Source organism: Polypterus senegalus, chromosome 6, assembly GCF_016835505.1.
Source record: "Polypterus senegalus isolate Bchr_013 chromosome 6, ASM1683550v1, whole genome shotgun sequence".
Classification (NCBI taxonomy): Eukaryota; Metazoa; Chordata; class Cladistia; order Polypteriformes; family Polypteridae; genus Polypterus; species Polypterus senegalus.
In genome coordinates, this window is record NC_053159.1 from 141,307,477 (window position 1) to 141,329,873 (window position 22,397).

The window sequence follows — 22,397 nt, forward strand, 5'->3', positions numbered from 1 at the left end:
GCTCACGACCACTGCCGGCCTGAGTAGAAATGCAGCACCACTATCTCTGGCATTCAGCCACTGGACTAGATGAGCCTGCAATCATCAGCGTTTACCTCTGTGTGTTTGCGTGCAGCCAGTTCAAGCGCAGTTGGTTTGGTGATTTACTGAATTTAATCAATAGCGTCAGTTGCACCTTGAACATTTAATAATAGATTGTTGCAGTATTTTTTTTTTTTTTTTAAAGTTTTTACAATTCATTTGCAATGATCAGTGTTGCAGTAATTGTGATGCTCTTTGCATGAAAAAAATGTGTTCCATTAAAATTTCACATTTTCTCTGTGAATTGTGACATTTACTTAAAAAGGGCGTCTAAAAAGTATTAGGTGCCCAGGGTGCATTAACCCCCAAGTATGTGGCGGTTTAAGGGTTAATCAGTAATGAATAACTGTCCTTGGGCTCACACGACTATCTAAACATGATCATAAATTCAGAATTCTTGAAGCTACCTACCAGAAACCACATCTCTGAGGGTGAAAGGTTGGTGTGTATGGAGAGCAAATTGAATAAATTGGTCACAGAACAGTGGAGACCTTACTTGCATCTGCTAATCAACACACTGCCATTCTCAGGCTGAATTATTTGTTATTTTGCTAACAGGTGTACAATCTCAAGATGTTAATCAATACTTACAAACACTCTCACGTTTGAAATGGCTATCACTGGTAAGCTTTAAGAGTTTTTTATTAGATAGTACTGTAGGAGACATAACTATTTTTTAAAAAGTTTCTGGGGCAAATGAATTTATAGCACAATAAAAAAATACAAAACTTGTACAAGTAACAAATATTCTATTAAATCTGGTCCAAAACACATTTGATTTTTTTTTTTTTGGAATTGTCAAATATTTTTTATTAACCTTCTTAGCGTTAGACCCGAGTGTTACTAGGGCTGCAAAATCCGTGGTAAAAGTGTTAGTCCCGAGTGTCACTCAGGCAACTGTACAGATGCATCTTGCATAACCGTTAGAACCAAGAATCACTGGGGCTATAAAAGTGCTGTCAGTGTAAGTCCTGAGCATTACTCGGGCAACATTGTAGGCAGCTGCGGTGGGTTGGCGCCCTGCCCGAGATTTATTCCTGCCTTGCGCCCTAGGTTGGCTGGGATTGGCTCCAGCAGATCCCCGTGACCCTGTGATAGGATATAGCGGGTTGGATAATGACTGACTGACTGATAGTGTAGGCAGGTCTTGCATAAGCGTTACATCAGAGCATCACAGGAGCAAAGGTGTCAGTGTGTCTTCTCCTCTCATCTACAAGTGTGACCAGTAACCCTCTATTGTAATAATGGTGTCTCATAAGAAACGATTTTTAGGAGTCTTTGTGTTGCATACTCTTGCTAGTGATACAAGCAGTGATGTTGAGTAGCTTCTCATCAGCAGTGACGAGGAAGTGAATCTGTCCTCAGGTGGTGAAACTAAAAATGGACAGTGAGCCCGGAAGTGATTCTGATGAATCCAAAATTGACCCTCACATCTGGCAGTCTCAAATAAAACAGTGCAGTCACTGATCTACTTGCCAAATGACCATTTAAATGAATGAAAATTGCTGCCCATGTCACATTTTTTGACTGAATTCTGATCTCCGAGAACAGTCCTGATCTGTTGGCCAGCTCCAACTAGTAGGTGCTTGTTGTCAGAAAGCTAATCAACATTAAAACCTGGATATTACCATGTATAACTTGATTTCTATAACTAGTCTGTGTTTCTAATACCAGGCTAACTTAGCACACAGTTACAAGTGAACAGCTCTTCGGTACCCAAATCAGCTCATCCATCCATCCATTTTCCAACCCATTTAATCCGAACGCAGGGTCACGGGGGTCTGCTGGAGCCAATCTCAGCCAACACAGGGCGCAAGGCAGGAACCAATCCCGGGCAGGGCGCCAACCTACCGCAGGACACACACACCCACAGCACACATTAGGGACAATTTAGAATCGAAAATCCACCTAACCTGCATGTCTTTGGACGATGGGAGGAAACCGGAGTACCCAGAGGAAACCCACGCAGACACGGGGAGAACATGCAAACTCCATGCAGGGAGGACCCAGGAAGTGAACCCGGGTCTCCTAACTGCACGGCAGAAGCGCTACCACTGCGCCACCATGCCACCCCAAATCAACACATACGCTAGTCATTATCATGTTCAAAAAATTCTGCCCATCACTAAAAGTTCATTCCCTTCGTGTGTGAGCGTTTGTATTGGTTTGTATTGGTTTTCAAGCAGTGCCATACAAGTCATGTCAAACCATTAGTCTAAGAATAGGCTACAGGGCATAATATTTATAGTTTTTTGCACTTGGAGTGAATCACAATAGTGTTTTTGCTGTGCGATTTGCCATTTAGCTGTTTTGACATAATTTCCATACTTGATCAAAAGTGTCATAATTTCCCACTTTCTCCAACTTTTATGGAAACGTCAATGTTGCCATAAATATACCCACGTTGTCATCCATAATTTTGACTTGTGTGGAAAGTTGCGTATGCACAAAAGGAGGTCTGAAATATGCATACACAAGTTTTATAAAATCTGACCCCAGCTATGTGTCACATATGGGTAAACACATTTAAATTGAGCTACAGTGTCTTATTTAGTTTGAAAATAAAAGTTTGTAAATGCTATGCTGCAATCAGGCTCTTGCTTTCATTAATTAACCACCATTGGCACCATAACAGTAACAGAAAAAGGACATTTAATCTGGGTCATAACTAGTAATCACATAGACAGCAGACAGATTATTTATAAAAAAAAAAAAAATAATAAAACACACACACACGCACAACGCAAACCCAAACTTGTACTAACGGGATCCTGACCAAAACATAACATGTCTGTCCGCGCTTCTTGTTGATTCAGCAGTGCGTTTTCATACAAAAGTGACAGAAAAGTCATTAGCCAAGAAAATAACCTATATACTTAGCTTATCAGCTTTTTAAAGAACTGTGAAATGCTGCTCTGTCCCAAGTCGATTATATTTTATTTATTTTTTTACGCAGATAATAAACCTTCCCAAGATGCATTGCAGCCTCTGAATTTAGTTGGATTTATTAAACAAAGGGATGTTTTTTTGTTTGCATCAAAAAAACTCTGCGTGTGATACCTTATGAAGTAAAGATGATGTTTTACTTTCTTTAAGCAGGATCTCAGCATATTATGTGCTCCCTCCTGGCCTTGCATAGGCTGTGAGAAAACTTGTTAAACCAGTTTTGTGAGGTAACTGCTTGCATATGTATTAAAACTCATACACAAATGTGGATATATGCATAAGTGAATCATTCGATTGACTGGTACCATTCCAGGCCTATTTTCCGCCCTGTGCTTTTGTGCTGCTGGACAGACTTTGGCACCATGTACCTCTGAATTTTATTAAGGAGGTTTGACAATGTATGCATGTTGGATAAGCCTCCTTGTAATTCATTCTAAGTGAAATTATTCTAAAATTCCAATTATAATTCCTTTTGTTTTAAAGAGGTGATACTATTTTCATTTATCAGCTACTGAAGTAAAAAATAAATAAATAAATAAATGTTTTGCTATACCTGGTCATTATTTATTTATGAAAAAGCACTGTCTTCTGCTCTTAAGACCTACACTTTTTTTCTTTGTTTAATCATTTTCTGTTTTTAAAAATTACAACTATTAATGATTAAGTCAGCTTTAAAAAATTTCAAAACATATTCTTTGCTGATACATCCCATAGTTTATTAATTTTAAAAAAAGAATATAATCTACAAATCTTTGAAATACTTTCCCAATTACAGTTTTACATTTGTGAATGGGAAACAATTAAGACTCTGACTTGTGAAAAGAAAAAAAAAAAAAAAACAGTGTATATCCTTTTTGAAGAAAGAGGAAGAAAAAAAGACAGAGTAAGGGTTAAAATGGATTAAGCAAATGTGCTGACAATTTAAAAGACCATTACCTCTTTTCAGAGTTCTATGATTGTTTTCTACAGACTTCTACAATTTTTGCAATGAATGTTGGTAGTAATGGTTTTACAGTCGACCCTTGACATACGACCGGCTTGACATGCGAACAACTTGATTTACGACCAAAAGTTTTGTTTTGATTTACGACCAACATCTTGCGTTACAACCCGAATGCAGTCACATGTATCCTCTTGTGCGATTGTAAACAAACAGCTGAGAGCGTTCATAAGTGTCAGTCGGAGCCCAGATACATATGTTTGTGGACGTAATTTCGGTCAGTGCAGTGATTTATCTATATATATTATAAAGTAACTGACCAGCCTTTTGCATTACTGAGGAGAAATTATCTGCTTAAGCAAACTTGTTTTCCCAAGATCCAATGATGCTTTGTGAGGCCAGCATGACATCACATAAGTGAAGGAGCCGATGGTGGATGGGAATATCACTACCCACTAATTCTCAAATTGTGCCATGCCTCAACGAGGCACCATGAGAAGCAGAGAGGAAAAATAACGACACACTACGTCAGAACTAGCCAGGTGCAAATTGCATATGTGCTCTCCCTCTCTCTCTTAAGCCCTCACACTTGACTTCATTTGTTGTTTTTTTTTTACCTCGACAAATCTTGTCCTGCCACTTTTATCGACATTGCTGAAGTGAACGGATGTTTTCTTAAGCAGACAATAATGAAACAATTAACAAAAAAGTCACACTTATATCCACTCAGATTGTTTCATTACACTTCAAAACAATCTGAAAGCTATTAGTTAGGTAAATAAACAACTATAAACTCACTTGAAATGGCACCACAATGTTTTTCTCATAGCAGAGAATACAAAGTATGTGGCCAATAAATAACCCAGAAATGGGAAAGGGAGAACATGGGAAGTGGTATTTGTATACATTTGTATACATGCTTGGGTCAATACTATGTCCAGCAGGCTTCAGAATTCAGAGGGTGACTGGTAAACAAGCACATACTAAACATACTTAAACCATAGCGAGGTTCATAACCAGGAGAATTTTACTTGAGCCAATACTCATGAGACAAAATTGAAGGTCAGCAGAAGTACAGAGAGCTCAAAAACAAGAGAAGCAAAACAAAGAAAATGTTATCAAAAAGGATTTCAAAGGTTTTGGAATCCATTAAGTTGGATGAGGAGGCAAACCCTAGATGACTTTTTATCCCAATGCATCGTAATTAACAGGCCATGACTTCTGGGAGCACGTTCACTCCAGGATAGGATATACACTCTTGGTCCTAGCAATGATAATAAACAATAGCTGCATCAGAATCACAAATCAAAATTAAAGTGTAACTATACTTAAAAATAAATGAACTCAGAAGAAACTCAAGGTTATAAAACTCTCCAACAGAAGCAAATAACTTTCAAACTAGAAGTCTCAGACAGTGAACAAGGAAGGGAAACTGTGCAGCAAGTAGGAGAAAAAAAAAATTATGGGAAGCATTCGAGCATGGGAAAAGTGCTATATACAATGGTGTGAAAAACTATTTGCCCCCTTCCCAATTTCTTATTCTTTTGCATGTTTGTCACACAAAATGTTTCTGATCATCAAACACATTTAACCATTAGTCAAATATAACACAAGTAAACACAAAATGCACAAAAACCATCATTTAAAAACTGCATTTTGTGTTTACTTGTGTTATATTTGACTAATGGTTAAATGTGTTTGATGATCAGAAACATTTTGGGTGACAAACATGCAAAAGAATAACAAATCAGGAAGGGGCAAATAGTTTTTCACACCACTGTAAATAAATAAACAAATAAGCAACAAATATTGTATTATTGTTTTCCTCTAAGATGGCCTTCTAATGATAAATACACCCCCCAAAAAGTCTGGTCAATTAATTCAGTTAACAACACTATACCTAGCTAGAGATATGTATATTGATATTTAATTAATGTAAGTTTTTAATGAAATGAAAAATGACTACCTAAATAAGTTAAAATAAGATTTTAAGCCATTTGTAAAAAAAATTATATTAAAAAAGAGGATCTGAGGATTAAACACAGAAAAAATTATTTACAATATAAAAAGAACAATGCAGAAAACCATTATAAAAACATACCAACAATCAAGTACTGAGAGCCAACAAGAAGTAGAATACCTCTAAATTACATCACTTACATTTGCAGCTCCAGTGTTCATAGCTTCTACAAATGACCAAGGTGAAAAATTTTGTCTCTTTTGAGGTAATGGGGTATTACTGTAAAGTTCATGTTATTATTTAAATGAAACAATTTGAGTGAAAGCTCTGTATAAAATGTTTGTTTGTTTGTTTACTGAAAACATGTTTTACAAGACTTTTTTCATCAGGTGTAAACAGCAGACATCTGATTACCAGTAAAATGGTTTTAAAACAAATCAGACTGTTTACTGCAAAGTTAATATTAAAAGACTTTTTACACCAATTTATTCTCTTCTAAACAAGCAATATTGGCACAAGTGTTGCACTAACAAATCTGACTGTATCTGTCTGGAATTCTAAATTAAGATAATTAATAAATTGAAGGTCTGAGAAAAAAAATGAATGCCCTTTTCATAAACATTAAAATTGTCTGTACAAAGAGTGGGTTAAACAGACAAAACAACAGTGAATCCTGATGCTGTTGACCATTATCCATATAAGCCATGTATAATTACAATATGTGGAACTTATTATCTGGCCTTTCTACTCTCAGACAGTGTTAACACGTTTTCCTTTATTACCTAGTTATGTCTTTAAACACAACTTCCACATATGCATTCAAGTACACAGGACCCATGCAGGGATTATGACTAAGCATGTACAGTATTTATCTGAAGGTTCAGTTGAGTCTAAAATACGTGCCACAACAGTTCCACACCAAAGATTTTTAAGTGGAACTATTTTTTTGTTTTGCGATTCGGCTTCAAAACTCCGTTTCTCCATTGAAACATACAGAAAAGCTATTCACGCAACTCTGCAGCAGGAACACTGCAACAATCCACAACAAAATAAAAGGCTAACTAAGGACACTGTCCTGGATGGAAGAACTCACCACCATATTCGAAGAGGCATCTGGCCTTTGAAACTATTCCTCACTTTAATGGATTTGCTTCCATTTATGACAGAGAAAATGGCATAAAGCCCTGTGTTCTGATGAGTGCTCTAAGGGCATCTCAAACCACTTCTGCTATTTGAATTGTTTGTAATTTGTTCAGATTATACTTACTTTAAAACTTCTATCAATTACAGTGACCATCTTTTTATATGAGCAAACAAATTATACTTGAAACATTTTCTTCCATTTGTATATAATGCATAATGCTTTTCCATGTACTGTGTCAACCATAATGTAAAAACAGCACATTAATACAGTTCATTGGCCCAGACATGACCAAAAGCAAAAACTTAAATTATTTCTTTAATGTCTGGCATACAAAAAGCTGCTTCAAACATTTCACTTTAATACACTTGTCAAACACACAGCAGTATGCTGTCTTTTATAGGACCGATTAAAAGTACCACCAGGAGAAGGAAGCAAATGAGGAACAGTTCATTCATGCAGTTTCTGCAGTCTTTCATGTCTCTCTCTTGGAATGTAAAAGAAGAGCCTGGACACAGGGGGCTGACATCACAACCACTCCACCAGCAGGCCATCCCATCCAAACAGTACACATAAGAGTCCTAGTACACAGTTGTTGAGCAACAACTCTTCCATCTCCTCTTCTGCAGTTAAGCAGGATTTAACCGCTGGAGCCCAAAATCTTCTCATAAAATCTGTCTGTTTAATTTACACACTATCAATCAAAAAACAATTATTATGTAAACAATCGGCTAACTAAAGCATATGAATGTGTGTTATATTTGAATATCTACTGAAATATTTTATATACAGAATTTGAAATATGTAAATACTATACAACCCAAGTCCAAACAAGTTGGGATGTTGCATAAAATGTAAAAAAAAAAAAATGCAATGATTTGAAAATCTCAAACTCATTGTTATTGTTTATTTAATTTATTTTTTTGTTCTTTATTTTGCCTTATACAATTTCTTGTATAATCTCAGGGGAAAAGATAGGAACTCACAGGACAAATTATGCAAAATCAATTAAACCAATTAATTTATATTGCACAGAAATTACAAAATAAACTTAGAGTATCAGCATTTTTAGTTTGTGACATTGGAAGGACGCACTTAATTGCTTGATAGCAGTGGGCAGAAAAGACCCCCAGAGGTGCATCTTGGCACACCATTGTGGAATGAGCCTATACCTAAAAGTGCTCCAAGAGAGCACGCACTGGCAGGAATATTTCAGGATGGCATCCAATTTTGCCACTATCCTCCTTTCCACAACAGCAGTATGTCCAGGGTTAACCCTGTGGTAGAGTAGGCCTTCCTGTTTTGAAGCTCATGTTGCTGCCCCATGAGACCATATGTAGAACAATACACTGGTTACTATGTACTGATAGAACATTTCCAGCAGATTACTGCGTATGCCCTTCTTGTACAATGTTGTCGACTCATCCATCTTGTTGCTTATGTGAGCCTCCAGGTACTTGTTGCTCTGTATTGCTTCCACGTTCTGGTCTCAGAAGCTCTGTGGCACACCAGAAGTCCACCACTAGCTATTTTTGTCTTGATGATGATGAGTTGAAAGTGGTTCTCCCTGCACCACAAGACAAAGTCCTCCACAAGTCTCCTGTACTCACACATGTCTCCATTATTAATGCAGCCTATGATGGAGGAGTACTCTGAAAATTTCTGTAGGCGGCAAGTGATGGTAATGTAATTAAAGCTAATAATGTTCTTAAAAGTATAAATGATACCAACTGAAGTCATATTGAAGGACAATGGCAACCCATATCTCTTGAAGAGAAGACTAAGGTAAAAATCAATATTCTGTACTTTTGCGCTCACAAAGCATTGAATAATTCCAAGTCAAAATTTTCACAAAGTTACCTTTTGGCCGCTGACTTTGATATAGCTTCACACTTTGTGTTGAAGGGGCAATAATGGCACAACAAGCATTTTTTTTTTTTAATTCTCATTCCTCGTTATTGTCATAATCACATTTAGATTTAAATTTATATTTATTTATTATTTATAAAGACTGTAACAGGCAGGGCTAACAATACACATAAATTTGTTTGTTCATTGGAAAAGCTTCACTTATTTTGAAAGCAACATTACATAGCTTAATCAGTAAGTCACATAAGTACTCATTGATAATTCATTAAAAATCCTGTGCTAAAAACATAAAACACACGAGACATAAAAATATTGGAAAAAAGTTAGTTCTATTTATATTTCCTTCAATTTATTTAAAGCAGCATCAGTAATAATGCATGACTAGCTTCTTTACTTATAATTAGTTAATTCTGACAAAGACTTAACACTTACATTGTTTTAATACTGACACAATATAAATTATTTATTGTTTTAAAAAGTGTTTTTAAAAAAATTAAAACCACACATAAAATTGATTTTGTAAATGCAATGCTGGAATCCTGTACCATAGAAAATACTGCTTCTACTTTGCCATCTACAAAAACAAACAAGCAAAGAAACAAAAAGGTCAGTATGTATGAAAGAATTAACATAAAAAGTAGACTGAAGGCATGCCCCTTTTTAAATAAACCCGACAGCCTGGGGTCTGCTCAACTCACTGCAAAAGCTTTTGTGTGGACAGGTTCTATAGATGTGATTATTAATGGTCTGTTCTTTATGCTCTCTAAAGTGTGTGACAAGCATAACTTTTTTGCAGTTAGGAAGAAAACGAAATATCAAGGCTTTAGAGACATAAGGACAACTGTGAGCAGATGGCAACCGACTGAAACGCCCTACCTATCTTACCATTAAGATTACTGGATGAAAATTGGAAGAGGTTAGTTTATTACTTCAAGGATAAATACAGGTATTAACAACTTAAAGCTTACAAATTTAAACATAATTGGCTATACTTTACATTTGTTTTCCTTTATGATTAATACATGAAGAAACCCTACTTAATAAAAAATAAGGATGGAAGCACAAAACATATCAAAATGTATACATCCATTTTGTGAAACAGGTGGCCCCCACAGCACCATTTTTTCCAAATAAAAAAACCTGATCTGCATTTAGATACCTGATGGGTTCTTATGCACACTGCTCAGCATAAATAGCAATGAGCTGCTAAACTGAGAACTGGTTGTGTTAAATAAATTTTACCAGACAAATCAACTCAGTCACCCAAAAATATCTTCCAAGACAGAGATGAACACACTATGAGCTCCTAAAGCACAAGACCAAACTGATAAGACTTGAATGATTTCCAACAGTACATAAAAGTCACTTCCTGCTAGTGAGTAAATAAATGTATATGTCACCTGTTGCATTCTGCCCAGCTAACCTCAAGTATGATTTGATTTGTAGGTTTTTATATTGTGCACATCCCCTATTGTAGCTTACAGTATGAACTAGCTTACTGCAAAATGTATTCTGTTTACATGAAACTCAAAAGCATACAATAATTTATAAAGCAGTTCAACAGAATTAAGTGACCAGATTGACTCCTAAGAAATGGTTAAAAATGACACAGTGAACCCATGACTAATTGGAATATTAAAAATCCAAATAGTATAAAGGTAGAAACAAAATAAAAAGTATTACAATTCACAAAATACCATGATTTGCTTCTCTAACAAAAGTGCAACTCATGATTAAAACAAAATTTGGTTTATTAAACATGCAGTAAGATCTGATTCAAAATCAACAGTATCATGATGGTCTCCTTGTTAGGAAAAACAGCACCTGAACAAATGATAAAAATTCATTTTATAGTGAAATAACTCAACAGCCAATAGCTACAGTTTTCCCTTAAGCAAGTGCATTCATGTTTTTCACCATGGCCCAGCACTTTACAGAAAAAAACAAGAGAAAAATGTACACCACACCCACCATTACAAAGGCTGAAACAAACTTGAGATTTTTCAATTGACGGCAAAGACTAGCTTTGTAAATCTGATAAATGGAAGATCTGACAGAAAATCTGTTGTGTTCTCCCAATCAAGAAATAAGTTTGCATTGTTGTTTAATTCTAATTAGAGTATCTTATGTTTTTTAAAAGAAGAAAAAAAAAAAACTTTATTAGCTTAATCATGATATTATTATCCCTTGCTCAAACACACAAAATACAGCTATTATCAATGTCCTCCCTGTATGTATTTAATCTTTTTACAGATTATACCTTTTAACCACAATAAGACCTCCTGTTTTTATTTACAGAATCCTGGATTGTCCTTTGTTTAAAAGACGACTTCTGAACATGGAAGAGACACTTGGGAATTTAATGAATTCTAGTTACATTAACCAAAGTTAGATCAAATACAACCTACCAATCACAAATAGGCATTTTTATTTTAGTTTTTTTTTATTATTATTATTATTATATATACACACACACTATATATTTCTTGCTTTCATTATTAAATGAATAGGCAGCATGGTTGGAACAGTGCCAGACACATTTGCCACAAAAGTCCAAACACCCTGGCTTAAATTATATAAACTGGCCCTCAGACAGTGAGTATACCTTGTGCTGGATCCTGCCTTTCTCATGATGAAGTTAGAATGAGTTCTGTCAATTTTCTAACTTTATAATATAGAATACTAAATTGGTTCAGAAAATGGATGGATTTTGAAATTATGTTCATTTACAGTGGTTTTATCTGAACATGAAAAAAGTACTAATTATGAAGTAGATAAGTTAGATGGTCTTTTCACATAAATACACACTGTTAAGTCTTGCATGGTTGTATACAATTAACCATGTTTCATGGTAAACAACTTTTTTTTTTTTTTTTTTACTTAAAATCATTTGGTTTGTATTAAAGTAAATCTAAATAAACCCCAGTACAAACAATATACAGTACAGTACATACTTACTAAAACTATATGTAGTGAACATGTTTTCCAGAGAAAGACTTAAAAAATGCAATCAAAAAGTTTTTCAAGATATGATAGTAAGTGGTTGCTAACTGTCCATTTAGAGAAGTATTAGCAAAAACTGAGCATTTTTAGCACTTTAATGTTGCATTTCTTTTTAAAATGTAGTATTTCTGTATTTAATACGACAATAGAATATGAGGTGGTGGCTATTCAAAAGCACCAGTTCCACATCATCTTTTTGCTTTAAGATACTCACTACAGAATAGTAATTTTCTTTATATTGTAGTTTTCTTTTCACCATAAAAGGCATTTTAAACCTGGTAAAAAAGTGACAGAAATCAAGATACAAAAATTCTTTTTTCTCAATGTGAAATACAAATACACACTCTAGGACCAACATAGGATCTATACATGACAGGTGATCATGATTATAAATCATACATACTGAAGTGTTTGAAGATGTTAATGCATGGCTCTTTCACAGTTAAACTTACATGCATTATTTCTTCATAAATACCATCTACTGGGTTTTCTGTACATAATCACATTTGAACATTTCATCAGAATAGCCAATTGTAATCTAAGTAATTATCATTCCTGCTTATTACAGCTGGTAAACATTTGTAGTGTTAACGAATTTTAACAAAGACCTTTATTCCACAACACACGTATTCCGTAACTTAATAATTAGTGCCTTATAAACTATCCATCCATCCATCCATCATCCAACCTGCTATATCCTAACTACAGAGTCACAGGGGTCTGCTGGAGCCAATCCCAACCAACACAGGGCACAAGGCAGGAAACAAACCTCGGGCAAGGCGCCAGCTTACCACAGGCCTTATAAACTAGATATTAAAAAATAGCTATTGAAAAACTATAAATTCTGAATCTTAACCAGAAACTAATAGTATATACTACTAGTCAAATTGAATGCAAATCATACCAACTTAATTGCTTTAATGAAATAATCAGAATGGCTTTATATGTAGTACACACATAAAAACAAACACAATTGAAATCCAAAAACAAAGTCTGGATCAAAATACTATGAAGTATCAGAGTAAATTTATAACAGACTCCTTAACACTAAAAATCAAACCCAAACCAGAAATTTCAGCACCTTCAGTGCTTTGATCATTCCATATGCTTCTATGCAGATTAAAAGGAATTCATCTCAAACTAATAAAAAACAATAAGTCAAAAGGAAAAATGTATTAAATATTCCTGGTTAATGTCTACTGTATATTTTAAAACTGAAATTCTTATAAACATTAAGTGTAAGCTGAAAGCTGGATATCTACACATTACTAACTGATCCTATTTAGCAGATCTTAAAAGGTATTTAAAAAAAATAAATAAATTACAAACTGATCTTAAACCTCAACCCAATTACTATAGGTTTCTAGGATTTCCAAAGTTAAGAAATCCACCGTTTCCCTTTATTAATTAATGATAATTTATATTTCACTTTATTTTATAGCAGTAACACTGGTATATCCCAGAAGATGTCCAAAAAAAGAAAACACATTATATACACAAATTAATTTCAGAGAACAGGCAACAAATACCTGAATTATAAAGCAGAACAAAAAAAGGATCCAGAGACTAGTGGAAAATAACTGTAACCAATAACATTTTAGTTTATCCACATAGTCAACAAAGCACTAACAACACAAAATAAAGTCAAAGGAACATCTTTTGTAAATACTACTTTAACATTACAGCTGTACTAAAACTACTGACACTCCAGTGCCTCACAATACTTCAACTGCAAATGTTTTAGTCATTATTTTATCTGCCAAGTACGTGTTTTGAAGCTAATGCTGTAATGAGTGTAGCACTTTTTCCAGGAAAAAACATCAAGTGATAAAAATGCTGATATTTAGTAGGAACATATGTAATCTGTCCAGGAATGCAGAACTAAATTGCTGGCTTAAAACAGATGATATCTTTATTTCTTCTAAACTCCTGCATTAGTAACCATTATTTAAGAAACCATTTAAGCAAAAATAAATAAATAAATAATAATAATGATATAATCTTGGCTTGACATTAAACTGAGGGCACATCCCCCTTTCAAATATCAACCATAATAAACAAATTCATCAATAATGCTTATTTGAAACTACAATGTCCTCAAGCCTGTCTGGGTGATACTGCTCATTATAAAAATAAGAAAACAAAGGGACATAAATAAAATGAGCATCACAACAGAAATATATATGTCTTTTGGAACTCTTCCAGTATTCCACACAAATGTGAATATAAATGAGTCTTTATTTTATATAGCGCAATTACATCATATAGCTAACAACACTATGATAAAAGTATCAAATGTACAAACTGATACATTTGTCAATATTACCAATTTAAAACATTTTCAAAGATTTTAGTTCATGACTCCACAAACTACAACCTTTTATTAGTTCTGTCATATATTTTTCTCCTGCCTTAAGAGGAAAGGAAGAATGCATTGATTATGTCATTACTCATCCCAGATTCGCAAATAATTTACCCACACAAACAAGCAAGGCCTTGTGTTGGACTTATGTTCTATTCAAGGTTGTTTTTTCGTGGTTGCATCAGTGCTGAGGGGATAGGCTCCAGCTCCCCATTACCCTGATTTGGAATTATCGTTTTGAGACTGGCATGTCTTAGCTTTCAGCAAAATTACAATGACATAAAACAGATGACTTGCACCTAAAAATGCATCTAAAACAGGAATGGTCCACTTCTACCTCTTGCGTAGACAAATTTCTGTGACAAGACGGTATACAATCATTGAAGGTTCAGTGAGGGACATAAAGTAAGTACATGTGTTCTTGTTATAACAAATGAACAGAGTATTAACAGTTAAAAAAAAAAAATAAAGATATCCTGTTTAATAATAAACTACTATAATACAACATATGTTTAGCAAGTACAAACATTGTACTAGTCAGAATGAACTACAAAATATTTAAAGCAGATACTGAATTCCTTGTTACACATTTTGGAGGGACAAGGGGGGAAAAAATAGATCAACCTCTTCCTTTCTAAAACTTGCGTTTCTATTTTTCTTAATCTACTTAATGCATTTCTAATATCTGACTAAAACTTTACAAAACAACAACCCAAGTGCAGCTTTAGGAAAGGTGTTGCTGTCTATTAAAAAGGAAAATAGTGTAAATACAATAACTACAAGATTGTCCATGGTTACACCTACACTTTCTTAAAACATCACATACATCATATACTGTTAAGCTGTATCATCCAGAAAAACTTGGAACTCAATGGCACTTGAATTCAACACTACAGAAGCTGACAATTTACCTGTATTATGTTTGTATCACACCTCCAAATTACCAAACAAATTATAAATGTGTGTATTTATTTTTGTATATGAAATAGTCATCATTATTCTTATCTAATTTTAAATTTGTTTTTTATTGTATACAACTATTTCTTTGAGATTTCATAAAGCATTTTCAGCTACATCCTTTGTATGAAAATGTGCTATAGAAAAAAAGTTGTTGTTGTTGACTCTAATAAGACATATTGTTCAGTTAAGTTTGTATATTTAATCCGAAAAACACTGCATTTTCAATGTAACCTGTCTCTATTGGAATAACTATCAGTTATCAGTGATCAATTAAGCACTCCCTAAAAGGTACAACTGCAACAAATCAAAATGTAACTAATGTACAATGAATAATTAATTCTCTCAGAATTATCTTAGTATGTTGCCTATCAAAAAATTACTGCCAAACACGCAGAAAACATTCCACTAAATCTAACACCAAAACACTTCAGACATTGTAGACTGCTATTAAAACTGAAAAAATAGAAAACTGAGCAAGTCCAAGACAAAGTTATTGCTAAACAAGTGTGTACATATACAAGTAAATACTAAGCTACAAATCAAGTATGAATACATTCACTTTTTCAGCTAAAGCAGTGGTTGGCCGAGATATTTTTAGTCAGTGAACCACGGTCACTATCATGCTTATGGTCTTAAAGGTCAATAAAACAACCACATAACTCTATAGCAAGTGCAGGCTCTTTTTGAGTAGCGACACTCCTGAATGTGTGTTTTAAACATGGTTTTGTACAAATACAAGTAAAATAACTTAAAGGCAAACCTATAAAAATGTAAATCCCTAAGATCAATTGCAATTCATGCATCTATTCAGCCATTACCTAGACTATGCTTAATCCAACTCTCTTTGTTGTAGACCATTAAAGCACAAGGCTACAACATTTAGAGCAAAGTGAAAACCAGCCCTGGACAGAGTACCAGTCTGTCACATGACACACTCCTACACCCACACTATAGTGGACCAATTTAGACTTACCAAATGTCCTAACAAGCATGCCTTTGGGACATCCGAGGAAAATCAGAGTACTTAAATTGGGGGCGTTTTTGGTTTTGCAACATGCTGACACTGGGAGAATGTCCATACTCTCTCATACACAAACACACACTAACTAGACTAGGATTCTAACCAACTCTCCTGTAAAATGAGGCAGAAATTCTAACAACCCTGCCACCTAAAATTTATGGAGAAAAAAACACCTCTGTATTTTACAAACTAAAAATCCCTCGGTTAAAATGCTTATAAATGAAATATTATTACATAAAGAGGGCTTGAACCTTTCATAAAATTATGTAAAAACTCAAGATTTGTTTTCCACAAAACAAAATATTCTAAAAGCAATGTCAAAATTGCCATAAAATGCACAAACCTGCATGATACATGTACGATTTTAGTGTAAAACACTAAAAATGAATGGGGATACTAATTTAATTTCCCTTTTTAAAATCTACAAAAAATTATACGGATATGTCTGGAACATTGTTAAATGCAGCATACTTCAAAACAAACCTATTACTAAAAACAATCAGGCACATCTTAAAGGAGATATTTTAATAAGCTGTACAAATGAAGATCCAAAAGAGTACCCATTACATATTCAGAAGGCATTAAATCTTCTATTAATCTAAACACTTATAAATAAAAAACGGAATATGCATGTGAATTATTTCAAACCAGTTTTATTTTCGCCCTTCTCTTTTGCAGAAATAAAACGCTGTTGTCCCGCTGGGTTACAATTGCGAGTTCAACTGTATAAGGGCACTTTACATATTGTGCAATATCTCTCATAAAATACACCTTAACGTTATGCAAGCTGTTTGTAATTTTCAAAGTGCGAGTCGAAATTGAATAAAAAAATAAATCACAGAATATAGTTCACCCTATAAAAATAGCTTCCACGGTGATCTTAGGCATCGAACATTATCCGTGTAAACAGATACTCAATATGTGGGGTCTGTTTGTATCTGCTGCATTGTTTTTACATACATATGGGCCAAACGTATACACGGAAACATGCTACGTAGAAGCACGAAGAAAAACTAAGTTAAATAATGCAAACTTTCATATGTGGAGCATATATATATATATATATATATATATATATATATATATATATATATATATATATATATATATACCATTATGAAAAGCCTGCAAACAAAAATAGGACATGCAAATACAGTATATCGATACAAAACTAGTACGTTTCATGTGTCGATATTGTTTAATCCTTGCATGGACATTCACATACATATTCTCTGCAGATGTGTGTTTAATACAAGGAAGTCTTCGTCCTAGCACAGTCATCACGCTGCTTTAATATAAAAAGTCCGTCTACAAACAAGGCAGATAACGAAATGTGCATTAACAAATTCACTCCCCAATCTTTAGTATTTTTTCCAGTAAGGTATTAATGTCGCGTTTTAATCGAGTGCCTGACCTGTCCTGTCATTTCACATTACTGGGAATGATCGATACACATTGTTAGTAACTGATAAAACAATTTACGAACGTAAAGCTATGAATTACGCCTACAACATTAGCAGTACAATGACTTTGTATCAACGCGTCCAAGTAAAAACTTCAAAACAAACGCAAAATGAAAAACAACGCGCAAATCCTTTAGACATTCTATCAGATCAAATTAATAATCGCAGCCAAGAAAAATGGAAACAAAGCAGGCGTTTCGTTACAACTGCCATTCGGTAGCCAAAGAAATCCTATTAACCAAGTAATTGATTTGATTTGCAGAGCTAGACTGCTGTAACCGGTCCGTTTCGGTTTTATTATAACGTGTTGGATTTGCCTTTTTTAAATGTACGTAATGTAACATTCCGACGGGTTCACTAAAATAAAAATCATACCACCACTGGCAGCTCGATAATATTTTGCGGTTTCTGGTTTGTCACGCAGTTGATCTACTGCCTATTCTTTTAACCGTCTTCGAGACAACACGTGAACAGCACAACCAGCCTTTCCGTAAAAATTGTCTTGGTCAAGGTTATTGTCAGCATTAACGAATCGACATAAAAATAGCGCCTCATTAGAAGTGTTCAATGTAAACTAACAAAACGGCCAATCGTAGCAATCAGCAGCACTGAGAGACTGTTGTAACACAAACAAAAACGCATTATGTCCTAGTGCATTAGTTCACTACATATACTGTATTCCCGGTTGACAGCACAAACCTGTAAGGCATTACATTTTACCCAATTACGATGACTTAAATTCAACAGTGAGCAGAAAACATAAATTGCACCCACCTGAGGAACAGGAGATAAGGAAAACGGCAAATGCTAGTTTCGCAGCTGCTCCCATTTTAAAGATGGTAATTCCCGATTTACAATTTTTAAAAATCCCAAATGTATAACCCCAGAGGATCGGGTGTACAGCTACTGCAAGCACGTATTGATTTATGTTACGCGTGCTGCACGCATCTGTTATTTAAAGGAATCCGGCAAGCTCAAATATACATATATGTTTTAAAAAATGGATGCTGGCAAAATCCCAAATATTGTATACTGGAAGCAAAAGTCTGCTTTGACGACAAAACCGAACTCTGGAGACACGTGTAGTCGAATTGACTTGTGCCGTCCTGTGCACCTTTTCAAAGGGAATACGCGCATGAATAAGATCCCAGAAGTGCTGTAGCTGGAGAAAAGATGCCTTGCCAGAAAACAAAGGCGCTTGTTGCTTCCCACCACTGAAGTTTAAAGCATCATATTAACTTTCAACAAAAAGCAAACATAAGTGTAACAGCTCGATTCTGTTTTTGCGCACTCCGGTGACAATACTACTGCTGCTGCTGTTTTGGTTTAAATGACTTCCAGGCATGCCTCGCACAGGAAAATCTGAAAGATGGCAAGTCGGATACGGCTGCGGCTCGGTGACACCGTGCATGGGCAGAGCGTCATCCGCGCCCCTGACCGCTCTAGCATCTCGTGCCACGACCTTCCAGTCCAGTCAGAAAATGCACAATTAGGGGATTCACTTGTTTTCACGCCGTTCCATAACTGTTGTTTGTTTTCATCCCGGTCCTGTCGAGTTTCCTCTAACGCAGGTCCGGCACCGATTAGTGCGGGACGTCCACTAAGGTCGATGGGGTCTAGATGGGCAATGGGTGGCACACAGGTGATGTGTATAGGCTTCCTCCAGTAGTACGGGAACGTCCTGTTGCAGTTGATTTCAGCCGGGCTGCCAAGTCTGATTCAAATACAACAAACTCCGCTCTCGAAACAACTTCACCGCTCTCGATACAAAAGACCGAAAAACAGAACAAAACGTACAGTCGGTGATGTAAATGACGCTCAGACAGGTCGTGTTCTCTCTTATTTTAGGAGAACACTTGTTCTAACACTACAGCTGTCACGTATCTCCTTGGCGATATTAGCTTCCGATTCCTCTTCGTTCCTTTTCCCCCTTCTCATTCACTGAAACCAGCCAGATTCAAGATGGCGGTAGGCTCAGAATGTTTTTGTTTTTTTTCCCTCCTCCTCCTTCTTCTATTCCCCTCCCCCTTCCAGGCGAAACTCCTTTTGAGTGACATGACTACACGTCAAATCGAAACGGAGGAAAAACAACACACCAGCTGCTTTAAGTTGGGAAGACCGCCCAATTCACCGATGGATGCGTACCTCCTCCCCTTGACCGAGCCTCTGGAAGGCGGCTCTTGAATATTCGACTACTGGACATTGATTTTGATTGATGGTTATCTTATCCTATCAGCGGAGATCTTTTTTTATACTCGCATAAAGTGTTGAGTGATTGCCGATTATAAGCGTTACACTGTAAATAGAAACAGGAGCTACTCTTGCGTACAATGGTCATGTTAGCTTTGAACTATTCCAACATTGAGTGCGATCATTTAAAACTAGATGTATCATAGTGTCGAATATGAAATACGTTTTGTTTACTTTTTTCGAAACCCCAACTGTTTTTTTTCCAAATGACATAGCTTTATCCTTGGCCCATTTATGTCATTAATCCTAAAACATTTTAAAAACATTGAAGACTTTAATTGTAGGTGGTGCGCTCTGATAGCTAAATAGTTGAACTATTAATTACAAGGTTTATCTTTCACCTTTGATATTGTGTGATTCTAAGCAAGCCACTTGTAGAGAAAATGACAGCGTTTGTACGTTAAAGAGCTAAAGGATAGTTTTTACCATGAAAAGGTCCGTGTTAAGTAACATATGATGCTTTGGCACAGATTGCATTAGCTGAATGATACAGGATACGTATTCGCTTCATATAACGTTTTACTTTTTGTCTAAAAATTCTTTTACTGTTTTAGCTGATTGCAGTTTAGTTTTGAAAATGTGCATAGTTAAAATTTACAATTGTGTCTTAAGCTTTTGGTAATCATTCTAAAGGTGTTTTTTTGTGAGGCTCCTGAAATTAATATTTTATCATACATAAGCTTTTGTTGTTGTTTATATTATTATGGTTACTATTGTTATATTTTCTAACACCTTTGTCCCAGGTGACGTACAATATTAGTACTCATTACAGCTGTTTGGAAAAATATTTAAACCTAAAGCAAAGACACGTTAAGCAAACGGCTCTGAGAGAACTGAACTAGCAGCTCTGTTACTTAAACTCTACAATGTGCAATATAAAAGAATATGATTTATTTTGAATCATTAACAATATTGTATAATTTGTAGTATAAATTCCAGTGCCCTTACCATGATGTTATGCATCCTAATAAAAAAAGGCTCATGTAGCACCTTTTCTTGCTTTCTTTCTAGAACTCTCTTTATATCTTGTGAAACTCATTCTATCATGCTTCATTAAGCTACATCTTCTTTAGTTTTACTTGATTTGCAGTATCTGTTTATGATCAAAATGTACATTAGCCTCTGTTTTTATTGTGTTTTTCTTCAGTCCTACTAGTAATAATTAATACACTCGAGTATTTAAGCCCCATGCTGCACTGAAATGTTTGTGTGGAGTTTGCAGCACATTCTCCCTGTGTTAGGATTGATTTTTCTTTAGGTTGTCTTGTTTTCCTATAATATCCACACAGCATGAATATTTGGTTATCTGGTGTCACTGACTTGGCTTAGTAAGATTAAGTGTCGGTGTGTGTACGAGTTCCCTCAAAAGAAGTGGCACACAGTCTAGGGTGTGTTCTTGTCTTGCTCTTATTGATGACAGCATAAACAATATTTCCTTACATCACTGAAATAAGAAGCAGGGTAGTATATGAAAAAAATGAAAATTGATTATAACGGTATAATACTGCAAGGTGAAAGGAATATCCACCTTTAAATACAAATTTTGATCACATGAATGGATAATCCAGTCTAGTATTTTCTATTTATTTCTTTGTTGTGCACCTGCCTTAATAAACAATGATCAGCAGAAACACCCTCCTCTCTAACCTGTATAAACTAAAGAAAATATATCTACAACTGATTCAATAATGTCACTTTAAAGTTTTAGTGGCAGATAGCTCTAAATGACGTACCATGTATTCTAAAAAATACTTATGCCAGGGGTACAGGTTCTTTGCTAATGGCAACTGCCACCTAAAGGCAAAAAAAAAAAAAATCTCAGCAGCTAAAAGATTTATTTTTATTAAGGAATAAATGAGGCATTAGATGTATCTATTAAAATTACTGCCTATGGGGATAAGGAGACAGAATTAAGGAGTTAATCAAGGTTGATGAAAAGTGATAGCTGCCCAAAAGTAGTGGACTGGGAGACAACTCCAGAACAGCTGTGAGAATGTTCTTGTCAGACCAAGATAGCATAAGAGGCATAAAGGGTCAAGAAAGAGCTACATAGCATAGCATGTTTGAAGGGGATCAGATGCATTCTCTGCAGATAATGAAAGTTAGTATAGTGATGCAGAAAATACATTTTTAAAGACAGTGTCCAAATGGTGGTTATGATCTGAGAAGCAAGGTTAAAATCAGATAGCCAGATGGTAGGTCCTTACATTATGATTTGCAGAGTACTGCATTAAGAGAGGAAACAAAGTCCTTAATGTCGCAATGCAATTTAAAAGAAAATATAAAGAATGGGAAGACAAGTTACAGCTGAGAGATGCTTCTCCTAACTGTGAAAAGGACATATTTCCATTTTCATTTTAATAACATTTTGTAGTGTCATTTGCTTTCGTAGTGTGCAGTC

At 35.1% G+C, this 22,397-nt stretch overlaps 1 protein-coding gene across 4 annotated transcripts in view; it reads right to left on the reverse strand.

Moving 5' to 3' along the window:
* LOC120531704 (activin receptor type-2A) overlaps positions 1-19,724 on the reverse strand; it is a 121,663-nt gene extending 101,939 nt beyond the window's left edge. For 2 of the 4 annotated variants that reach the window (XM_039757361.1, XM_039757358.1), the window contains exon 1: positions 18,521-19,723. In XM_039757361.1, the coding sequence (XP_039613295.1) occupies positions 18,521-18,575 (55 nt within the window). In that variant the 5' untranslated portion in view covers positions 18,576-19,723. Of the gene's footprint in view, positions 1-18,520 lie in introns of all 4 variants that reach the window. The other 2 variants (XM_039757360.1, XM_039757359.1) reach the window with 2 other exon arrangements.
* Positions 19,725-22,397: the final 2,673 nt, after the last annotated feature.